Below are 12,064 nucleotides of genomic sequence, written 5' to 3' on the forward strand. Positions count from 1 at the left end.
AGATCTACCTGATGAAAGCAAAACTGTGAGCGCACGATGAACAGAAGCCATTCTTTCACACGTGGAAACATTTTGTTCCTACCTTCCTCCCATTGAGAATGTGGTACCAGACTGAGGTCCCACCAAAGTCAATGTGAAAGTCTGTGTAGCAGCCCTGGACACTCATCAGGCAATACCTGTGGAATAAACAGCAGCAAAGCTTGTCTTCAGGTGAGTTCATGAGATTAGGATGTGACAACGTGCTGGACCGAGGTATGCCTCCTGGAAAAGGAGGACATGAACTCACTTTTGGACTTTTGGGTACTGCATGTCATTGATGGAATTGGTTGAATCCCTCTGCCTCTCTTTAAGATGACGAGGCCACATGTTGTCCACCCAGTCGATGAGCTCCACCTACACATACCAACGGAAAGAAAAGAAAATTTGAAGTTCACTCAAAGTTGAAAAGGTTACTGGTTTCAGGGAGGTTGATTATTGCTAATGTGAGTGCACATACCGTAGCAGGCCTCTTAACCAAATTCTCCAGCTTGGTGTGGCTGAACTCCAGACTGATAACATTATAGAGTTTCTCTCTCTGAGACACAGGAGTCTCATAGTAACGTGTCCACTGGGCCATGGACATCTCTGTCCCCTTCTGGGTGCTCACATCCATTACGTCTATCATACGTCTGCTACCTGAGGAGGTGAAGGAGGTTATTGGTCACATGATGTCCGAGAAGCCTGCTAAACAGCCCTCAGAACAATGTTAAAGACTGACCTATAAAAATATGTGCTTTCCTAAACGGTTTTTAGGCAGATATCTATCTAAATTTCACATCCTCATCACCGTTTCCCCTACCATTATCCATGGGGTTGCCCACCCCACCAACAAGACCACAAGCCCCCCACAAAAAGATAAGGTAGTAAATTATTAGTGCTATATGTGTTCGCGGTTAATTTTATTTACATTATTAGCTTTTTTACATAGCGCCAGATTGCATCCTGAGCTATTTCTGTCTCAACATCGTCGCTCCTCTACTTTCAGCTCTCAGTGTCTGAGTCATTTACACACAGGTGAGTGAGTGAGTGAGTAAGAGAGACAGAGACAGAGACAGAGAGAGAGAGAGAGAGAGAGAGAAAAAGAGAGAGAGAAAAAGAGTCGCGACATTTCCCTCCGCTTTGGCAAAATTATCCGTGTTTGATAAACAAACCAAATTTCTGAGGATCACTGTGTTAAAGGCTTCTACAAAGTCAGAAAAAATTGTATCCCTTGCATCGGGGTGGGGGTGTGTGGGGTCAAGGGTTACATTCTCGAAAAGTAAAATGGCTCTAAAGTCACATCCAGATGTCCTTGATAAATACAATTTGCTCTGATTGTAGCACATCGCTAAAGGTTCTATGGGCAAGGGTTATCAAAAATCCACCTTCCTGAGTAGGGGTGTGTAAAAATATAAATTCATCAATGCATTGCAATAATTTTTTTCCCCCCTAAATTCAATAGATTAATTAAATCCTCTAAACCGATTAGTTCACCTGGCCACTGGGTTCATGAGCGACAGTTTAGAGTGTATGTGCCAAAGGCAGACAACGCAAATGTAAATAAATGATTTTACTGCAGTGTAAAACAGACTGGCATATGGGACTACCGGAGATTTCCCAGGTGTGCCAGTGGTTCAACCCGTGGAGGTCCTGTAGTCCAAGGTGCAATAATAATGACACCTAGTGGTTAAAATTGGAGCAACACACAAAATGATTTTCATGGCAAAATGTTAGGTTCTTAACACCCAGCCCTATTCAGATGGCTGAATAGGGCTTTGTTGCTAGGTAGACCACATGAATTGAAAATCCCAAATGTAATAAGACATTGAAAAAAGTTACACCTAAAGTTATTCTAAACTCTGACAGATTTAAGGAGATTTGCATTCACTCAAAAATTAAGAAGGAAGGCAGGTATCTTTGAAAATATAACCTTGTATAAAGATACATGATAGAGACAGACAGTAGCAAACATACAAAAAAGACAGAAAGATGGATAAATAAGAGAAAAATGGAGAGACAGAAGCTAGCTGGTCATTTAAAGCTGAATTATGGGATATTAATGGAAAGTTAAGTGGAAGAAAACTCTTTGGAACCCGCTCAAAAAGAAGTCAGTCAGCCTACAGCTGTTGTGACCACCACATCCCAAAACACAAAATTCCAAGGGGAAACACTGCTGATCATGTTGAGATTTAAGAAAAAGGAGGAAGGAAAAAAAGAGTAATAAGGACAGAAGGAAGGTTGGACACACACATATATATATAAAAAACAAACAAACAAAAAAATTCACACTCCATTAATGATTTCCTAAATCATTTGAAAAAAGTTCATTTCCCAAATTTTCCTCTTCGGTAGAAAAAACATCTTAAAGAATTGTGTGCAGAATATACAATTAAAGACCAATAGCTGTGGCTAGATGTTGCTGTAACATTAATAACGATGATGCCAATGATTCAAACTTACCAACAAACGTCTTGACATCGTTGACACTGAAGTCAGGTTCTGGCATCCTGCAGAAACCTAGGTTAGTCAAAATGTTATGGTGGCTGTGGTTTAGTTTACAGATCAGGGGTCTCATTTATAAAGCTTGCATACGCATAAAATGGGACCTGAAACACAGGTATGTCACTTTCCATGCAAAAGTTGGGATCTATAGAAGAAAAAATAATTGACAGGAAAATGTGAGGTCCTCACAGCAACTCTGACCCATGCGTACGCTCATTTTGGAGACGGGGCAATAAGCAAGTGAATGTCTTTGAGACACTGTCTGTCCTCAGCAGGTACGCCTGTCTGAAGCTGGGACACTAAAATTAAGATGATTTAAGTGCTTAAAGCACTGACATGGCTGTGAAAGAGCGAGTTAAGGAATGGGTGTGGGGGGACTCTGAAGTGAGGGAGAGACAGGCATTTCTTCAGGGAGGGGTGAAGTGGCTGGTTCTAGGACCATGACCAGCCGCGGTGCTTCTCGGTGACTCTAAGCACCTGGATGGCGGTCTTGAGACGCCCAGGGTACGGGGATACATGCTACAACCACACTTCTTCTTTCCGTCTTTGGGTGAACTTGGTGGAGTTTTGCAATAGTGTTTTTTCCGCCACTGTTTGCCCATATAAAGTCCATATTAGAGCGATTGAACATTGCACAAAGTCCTCCGGTCATTGTACAGCACGTACATTATGGTTTTAAAAGCCTTAAGACCAGGTGGTAAATTACAGTCAGACTGCATGATGATTTCTCCCAGATGTTCTACTTCATCAGACTTTCATCACAGACTTTATCATAAGCATTCAAAACCAGTGTTATGCTTGCTGTGGCGGCACATAACTACACATAAGGGCTTTTCAAATAAATAAATAAATAAATAAATAAATAAATAAATAAATAATGCCCAAAAGCTGACTTGAATCTTAAATAAAAGTCTGTACGTTTCCATCACATTCCTCTCCCCGATGATCACCAGGGTGACGTGTTCCACAGATTAAAAGATTTTTGTGACAAACAGTGTGAGACACTCACTTTAATTGCTATAAACAGTCAAACACACCTGTGGGTAATGCTGGGAGGTGGATGCTTTGGTCTTGCAGGAAGACCTAGCAGATGGGAGAATTAGGAGGGATTGCGGTTTCAGGGATCAAAGATTTTTGTGTATGTACACCTTTAGTATAGATTCTGCGCAATATTTTATAAATGAGACCCCTGGTCATGTTAGCCACCAAGTTTATAAAGAGGAGCAAGAGATGCATTGAAAGATTGTTCCTACTTCATTCCCAGTCCATCAGGCTTTTCAAAAAGGATTGGGTCCCTTAGGCCTCCCTTCTGGACAAACTCATACGTGAAGTCTGAAATATGAAAAAGAAAAAGACAAAAATGGACTGCGGTGCACATTTAAAAATGACTAATAAGGACTTCTGGCTCTCACTGTAAGGCAAACAGCTCTGAAGAACCGACTGTTCATGCCTACCTTTTCCCTCCATGCGGACGATCCGATCAGAACTGAACCGTTCACTGCTGACTTTCTCCTCCAAGTCGAACGTTCTCCTTCCATCAATCTCCTCATCTGAGATGCCATCGTCATGGTAACGTCTCCGGGTACCCGCCCGCTGTTGTGATTGGAGGAAGGACGCAAAAGGAGGAGATTACAAAGAGCGGCATGAGACAGGTGAGAAAAATATGCAATCTTAAAACAAGTCCCACAGAGAATTAAAGGAGCCGTTCCAGGAAGCAGCTCTGTCCTTTCTACCAAGCTTCATGAGTTCAGTATAGAAACAGAAGGAACAGCACAGGCCAGGTGATGCTCAACAGTCTAGCCAAGCTTGGCAAATCAGTCTTATTAATTCTTTATTTATATGGGAAAATCTCTTCAGACTCATGGACTAACTTTCAAGAGACCTTGAACATTCATCACCAATGACAACATAAAAACACTTCTGAAGAGCAATACCATACAACGCATTTCCCAATTTGTATGGTAAAATTTTGAGCTCCAAGTGAGAGACGACACACGGAGGTTTTATAATGCCCGTCTCTAAAGCCTCCTTGTGGGAAAAGCTTTGTCAAGATGCTGAACAGACTGTTTCTTGAAACTTCCAATAGGTGCCCAAAAAAATACAGCTGAAGTTGCCCCGGCCCCACTCGGTTTAACTCAGAGCAGTTTGTGTTTCGACCAGCCTGGAGATGCCTGGAAGAGGAAAATTCCTCCTGGGGGTGGCTTTAGCCCCCATTGCCTGCCCCATGCCTTGTTTGCGAAACTTTGCGAGGTAAACCATAAAAAAAATTATAATTCTGAATAAAAACAAAAAGAAGAAATACAAATAACGTTTGTATAATTGTGTATGCAAAATTGTCTTGGTATTTTTCCAAGGATAAATCTATCTGGATCACACATCTGCTTAAACTAATAATAAAATAGCATAGACTCATAGTATGGCAGGAGCAACGACAACACGTTAATAGCGCAAAAGATTTATAACATCAGTGAAATTATTTTTCGTTGGGTGCACCAACGAAGAGACCCAAAAAGTACTCAACTCCATTTAAAGAGAACAATGATGATGATGACCACATCTTGCCAGAATGTCATGGACCTTCTAGGATATACAGAATAAAACGAGAACCTTGCAATAATGATCCTACAACACCCAGACCGGTGGCGTGGGAATTTCTCTTAAAGGAGAAAGAGGAAACAGGGGAACTCTCCGATTATGACAGGTGAAGAGGGATAATCCCAGATTGAGCCTTTCAACTAGCCCTCTAATCTAATCTGACAGCCTATATGGCAACTGCTGCACTTCAAACATCTATTTGCGCTATAATCAAAGTAATCTACTTCAAAATAGTATTTAAGAATTTCAGTTCTATGCTCCGCTGCATGCACGCCATTTGAAAACAAGCAGGGGAACGCCGACAAGAAACTCTGGGGAACCATGCAGAACCAGATATGTAACGTACTGTCAGAAGTAGCAGAGGGATGTTAACAGGTTTAAAGCTTTTATATATAGACTTTGTTACCGATAGTTCCATTACAACAAAAATTCATTCAAAATAAATAAAATATATCCTAACCACAACAGACGTTATCCAAATTAAAAGTAAAATGTCAACAGGCAGAGGTGGGCAGAGTCACTGTGAGTCACAATTCTTGCTTCGCAAGTCCTAAATCGAGACTAAAGCCCCGTGTCAAGCCCAAGTCTTCAACTTTAAATTTCATTCCATAAACAGGTCATTTTAGCAAATGTCATTTAATCAGAGTAATAATTTGTGGAATTTATACATGCTTATTAAAAGGTGTATTTGTTTGTTAGAATGCTGCTAATGGGATTACACAATGAGCTAGTTTTGAGCATATGTCACAAAGAGTGGGCCTTTCTCGTATAGTTTCGTCATTGTGAATTTTTTTTTATAAGAATTTGGATTTATCTTGACAATGATAAATTTCAACTAGTCTGAAACCCCTAAAAATCCCAGTACTGTAAGAATGCTTATTTTTGCATCAATAAATTCAAAAAATGTAATTAAATGCAGTTTCTCTGTGCAGTAACTGCATTTTTTATGTAACTAGAGTTGTGTTGAAACATTTCAAATTTTGTTTTAATATACTTTACATTTTTAAATGTTTTTTTAAAGGACAGAATTTGTGCTTATTAAGCTATAAGTGACATGCAGTCACAAAGTTAGCTATGGGGTTTCTCTTTTGAGTTTTTTGACATATTTTCTTAAACATATATTCAACATTGCATACCATTACCAAAACAATTTCTCCTTTTGGGACTGATGGTACAAAGTTTCATGGAAACTCAAGGGTACATTAGCAATATAAAAAAAAGAAAAAATACATAAATTTATATATATATAATAATATATATATTTATGTATCTAATGAGGCGATAATATATAGTAGAAGAGAGATTTCTAATAATATCTATAGTCTTGAGTAAAGAGAGATCGAACAAAAAAACATATATCTAGAAAAAAACAAATATATAGCTAAAAAAAGAGATCTAGATAAAACCCTCTCTCTCTTACCCCCCCCCCTCTCTATCTCCCCCCCTCTATCATATCTCCCAACCCCCTCTCTCTCTTCCTTCATCTATATCTGATCTCTCTCTCTCCTCTCTCTCCTCTATCTCTCTCTATTCTCTCTCTATATATATCTCTATCTCTATATATATTTTTTTTTTATCTAAATTTTTCAAGCATTAAAGAAAGAAAAGAAAATTGAAATTAAATGATAAAAATTGATTTATTCCATACCAAAAACAAAAAAATTCTTAGAAGACGAAACAATACGTTAAACTACAACAGCACAAACCTTCTTTTACAAGGTTTTATGACTAATGCCAGATCATTAAAATAAAAGATGGATTTTTTTTTGTACAACTGCATAAAAGTGAACATTGGGATCCATGACATGGTGCTGCTGGACCCAGTGACCAGTTAACCAAATTGGCCAGTTTGTCACCTTTCTGGGGTTAATATCTCACTGAAACTCACAATTTGACCATGTATTCTAAAGGATTTTTGGGCTCTGTGATTTAATAATGATTTAGTAAGAAAAAAAAGAATTCTAAATTATAATTATATAAATGAATGAAATAAAAAAATACTAACATTGACTACAAATAAGTCATTGTTTTACTGCTGACTCAACGTTCTATGTGCAAGTTTAAATGTTTAAAGAAGGTTAAAGTTGTTGCTTCTCCATCCAGTCTGCAGACTGAAATCTATTGCTCTTTGGTCCCCTTTACATTTGAGCAGCAAATGGAATGATTCATCTTTTCTTTGTGAGGTTAGATCTGGTAATTCTGGGTAGTCGCTTTAAACTGGCTAGGAATAAAAATAAAAAGCCTAACTTTTACAGATTCAAGAAATGTAGAAGTGAGTCTTTATAAAATACAGACAGACCCTCAAAATGTACATTTATTTCATTTAATACTGTATGTGAATATGTGCATGTGGAAACATTATTTGTTGAATTTCACTGGAATAAAAAACAAAGCACTTGCACTCTGACTTTGTGGAAGACATTACTGTCTTAGGGCTTTTTCTGCTGGACTTATCACCCAACACAAGGCCCCAACCGTCATGGCAACTCTGGCATTCTGTACAAATGTTGATACAAGCACAAATAAATCTTTTTTTCCTAGTTAGTGGATAGACGACCAATAGACAACACAGGGCTGTATTTTCTTGTCTTGTCAAACGAGACTCCAGGCAGTCATCGGGAAAAAGGGAGGAACCCAAACCCAGACCAGTAGTCATCTCCTATGTTTCATGAAACTGAGATATTTATTTTCTAGACATGATGATGCAGTGGCTTTCAAACCCCAAAACATATCAGGGAAAAGATGGGGTCACCCCAAAGATCCGTGCCAGGAGGACTGTGACCAGTGCTACATCAGGGATACAAAGCAGCCACAGGCCAAAAGGATGGCCCTGTACAGAAGAGCAACATCATCAGACCAAGATTCTGTGGGCTACACTCATCTGCAGGCCAGCGGTCACTCTTTCAGGGTTGAGGTTCTCATCCTGGATAGAGAGGAGCGTTGGTTTGAAAGAGGAGAAAAGGAGTCATTAAATAGGAGTGGAGGCCTCCAGGTCCAGTTGTCCTCCTCTCATCCCCCTCCTGTTATTACTAGAGTGACTCAGTCCTGTCGGAACAATAAGCAGCCTATCGTTTGGTAGCTGATGGTCCTCTTTTGCATGTGAGCAACCAGTTTTGATTGTAACTGCTAAACTTGTTGATCCACTATGCACAGGTTCTGCTAATAAGGCTGAGTTTACCTGAAACTCCCCAGACTGAAGTAGTCTCTTGGAGAAGAGAAACAATTTCACCAAAGAAGAACCCATCTAGAAGGAGCTTTGCAATTTCTTTTCTTTATTAAAAAAAGGACACTGTTCAGGGACCAAAGGTAAGAAGGGGAGCAGTATCTACAGATTTCCTTCTACAGCAGCATAGCTGGCTACCCTGGCTGAAGTGTTCATTAGATTTTGACCCTCTAGAGCAGTGGTCCTCAGTTCCAGTCCTTATTTGTTGCTCTGCTTCAACCCACCTGACTCAAATAATCAGGACATTAGCAGGACTCTGGAGAACATGACTGCAGCCTGAAGAGGTCTCTCAGCCATTTGATTCAGGTGTGTAGGACCAGACACACCTAAAACCTGCAGGGCAATGTCCCCTGAGCACTGGAAACGAGGACCACTGCTCTAGAGCATTGCATTCCACTGTAACCCACAGAGGCCAATGGCTCCTAACCCACTCAGAGCACAGAGGATGCGCACTTTAATACCGCTCACGCCTGTGTGCGCTTAACTGGAGAGGAACTTGTCTGATGCGTCGGAACTCCTCCGGGAGTGTGGGTGGGGTAAAACCCTCATGCCTCCCGGTCTCCCTTCCTCCTCAGAATGACGTCTGGATGCACAGCCTCGATGTCATGCTACGTTTAAGACAGTAATTAGATTCACTTTTAACGTGGACCACTGCTGTACTTTTGCCTCTGATTTACACATTAAATAACTTCCTTTCTGGGTCAATTTTCTCTGCTTATTTTCTCCATTGGTAACCACGAAATTACAACGACCAGCTGACTCATTTATATGCACACTGCCATTCATGAGGCGCTTTGCTTTAACCATTTATGGTTGAATCTGGGCGTGTAGAAGCAGAGCCTGGTATGCCCTGCTGCAGCAGAGCGGTGCTAATAACAGCTAGCGCTGGCTAACGTTGACCAGGAGGTTTACAACTGCAGTCAGGCTACAAGCTAGCTTAGCTCTGCATGCTGCTGTTTGTGTCTGTCTGCCAGGGAAAGAGGAAGAAGTTTGGTCACATGTGAATGGGTCAGTTTATATAGATTACTCAAATCTGTATCTTGGAATATTTTTTATTTTGTTATTGATTATATCGAGACAGATTATATTTGACAACCCTACTATACACACCATCTTTGGTATCACTGTTGCTGATAAACAAACAATGCTTATCCACCAGATGTCACTGTGGAGCTCTAGGTTTGCAGTTCTTTATAGAGTAATATAAAAAAAGATAGATTCCCTCACCAATAAAGTTCTGTTCTAAACATTTGTGTCTATATATCTAAGTCTGCAAGAAAACTGACAAGCTCAGCAGGCTAAATCCTCTAGAGGCGCCTTGATATTGGGCCCACCAACGTTTGTTTAAATGATGAACATCTGAAACATGCTCTCAGTAGACAGCTGTGGGGCATAAATACTACGGCCCCAAGCTTGAATCGTCCAATCAAAATACTGGAATTTTACACATTACGTTTATCAGAAAGTGTGTGACAATCCAGTGTTGGTTCTCCTTACCGGCTCATTGAAGGATCGATGTGAATCTTTTCTGGTCAATAAATTAACATTATTAGTGAACCTTTATTTGTAATTATGTTTAAAAATTTAATTACATTTAGCTTCTATAAAATGGCATTTCTAGTGTGTTGGTTTATGCTAATTTATCTGTCTCATTTATAATTGATCAAAGACAGGGTCTATGCATCACAGAAAAATGTGTTGCTGCTAATAGGCGTTTAGTTTTTGTGTCCCACCCAACTTGTCCCAGAGACACCACTGGGTACCAAGTCAAGCATAGTGGCGGTAGCAACAGGCTGTGGGTCTCCCTTAGAGTTGTACAGACTCAGTGTTGGGTGGAATATTGAAGGAACAGCGGATATTTCTAACAACAATTATCCCCAACTCATATCAGAACTATTTGTGGCACTGGTACAGCAGACCATTTAAGCTTAATAACTTTTAAAAAGAACAGTATGCAATATATCAGTAGCAGCACAAAATGACTGACACATCCATAGCCAGGAGGACAGGATGTAAGCTTCTGTGATCAGTGGTCTCATGTGTTCTTCACTGCTCATGGAGCCCCAGGCAGCCTGGTGGGCCAGTACACTTACCAGCCTCTTGCTGTATCGCGGCTTTGACTCATCCATACTCAGAGGGGACGGCTGGCTGTTCTCCACGGGTGAAGCGGGGCGCTGTGAGAGCAGCAGAGAAGCCCTTTAACTCGCATCCTGGGGCCACATGGCTGGGACCCTCCGCTGCAGGAGTGAGTCTGAACGGTGTGGATCGGGGGCTGCGATCCGACAGAAGTTGGTGTGAACTGGGTTTTTGAAACTTCTCGGAAGCTAACGGGGCTTATAGAGAAGAACCGCTGCCTGGCTGGCTCCGCTAGGACTCCGAGGGAATTAAAGCGGCGCATTAAGATGCAGGAAGCCGAACAGATGGTCCGACGCGTCCAGCGACGGGGCTACATCACAGACTAGAAGTCAGCATAATCTCGAAGTTAGAACATTTTTCTGGATTTAAGACCAGCCGAAGCTTTGTTCTGCGCCGAGCCCAGCCAGTGTTGGTCTACTGAGCTCAAAGTGTCCTCGACAGAAACTCCGTCATTACCTGAGTTTATTCAGCAACACATATCCGTATCCTAACAGGTTGAACCGCAACAAAACCCCGTCCTCTTTGAACGTCGCGCTGCAAACCCCACAGATATGAATGTCTCTAAACAGCCGCCATTTTCTGTTCCACCACACAACAATCCCAGGTCCCGCCCCTAAACTCGCTCTGGACCAATCACATGAGAGCCACTCAGAAGCCCATTGGATCACAGCGGTGACACTCACCGTCAAACAAGCGCAAATTATGATTGGACACCTACACCCTATGAAACTGTAACACCGCCAACAAACTACCAATAACACCACATTTGCAACCACGTCTTGTTTCTATTGGCTGTTAGCTTACAACACCACTATTGGGAGAACGAACAACCTATCAATCGAAAGGCTAGCCAACCAGGTGACGATGCGACATATCGTTCACACCACCCAGTAAAAAAAATGCATTCAGTCATATTATTAGACTGCGAATACTTGAGAGCCCAGTTCGTGTTATAGTGCTTACCCCCATGGTACCAGACAGCAGCTCCCTTCAGAACGGGAGCAGTAATCCGGCAGGTGTCAGAGGCTCTGAGAGCTGTTACTGCTGCCAGAGGACCACAGACATGCTTCTGCTCAACAAGGAAGTGGGTGGTTCTCCGGGAAATGCAACTTCACCTTCCGTCCTCTACTGTTGATTGGCTGGCTAATGTTGCATGGCTGCTGTGATTGGTAGGAGAGGCTTGTCTGTCAAATAGGTACATCTGATCTACGGCAAGCCGGAGAGCACGCTGCGCTGCCTTTGTCTAAAGACTGAAATACTAAAATAACAGTTAAAACCATGTACATTTAGAAGACTACCCACATGCCAGTAAGCACACAGAAGCTTCCAATGGTTGTGTTGATGTTGTTTAGCAAATAGCAATAATATCAGCCCGATGTGTTGTTTAAATTAGATTTTGTCACGAAGGCCTTTCAGACTCCCCCAGACACTCACCATCATTTAAAATGTTACAGGTATTTTTATGCTTATGTCTGCCATTTAGGGTTTATGTTTTAGGATTGGTGTAATCTTTAAAAGTTCTAAATATATTCCTTTTGTTCTAATCCTCAAGAATGGTTTTAACCTGTGCAAAACAGTTTATTTTATTGA

The 12,064-nt window shown here is 41.1% G+C and overlaps 1 protein-coding gene across 3 annotated transcripts in view; it reads right to left on the reverse strand.

Moving 5' to 3' along the window:
* Window positions 1–11,579, reverse strand: part of kdm2aa (lysine (K)-specific demethylase 2Aa) — a 28,913-nt gene extending 17,334 nt beyond the window's left edge. Inside the window, exons 1-7 of one of the 3 annotated variants that reach the window (XM_012852844.3) lie at window positions 11,438–11,579; window positions 3,975–4,113; window positions 3,774–3,852; window positions 2,479–2,525; window positions 497–675; window positions 287–393; window positions 83–176 (exon numbers count right to left, since the gene is read on the reverse strand). In XM_012852844.3, coding sequence (XP_012708298.2) covers window positions 83–176; window positions 287–393; window positions 497–675; window positions 2,479–2,525; window positions 3,774–3,852; window positions 3,975–4,113; window positions 11,438–11,443 — 651 coding nt within the window. In that variant the 5' untranslated portion in view covers window positions 11,444–11,579. Of the gene's footprint in view, window positions 1–82; window positions 177–286; window positions 394–496; window positions 676–2,478; window positions 2,526–3,773; window positions 3,853–3,974; window positions 4,114–10,431; window positions 11,082–11,437 lie in introns of those variants that run through there. The other 2 variants (XM_036136723.1, XM_012852843.3) reach the window with 2 other exon arrangements.
* Between the last annotated feature and the right edge of the window lie 485 nt (window positions 11,580–12,064).

Source organism: Fundulus heteroclitus, chromosome 5, assembly GCF_011125445.2.
Source record: "Fundulus heteroclitus isolate FHET01 chromosome 5, MU-UCD_Fhet_4.1, whole genome shotgun sequence".
NCBI lineage: Eukaryota > Metazoa > Chordata > Actinopteri > Cyprinodontiformes > Fundulidae > Fundulus > Fundulus heteroclitus.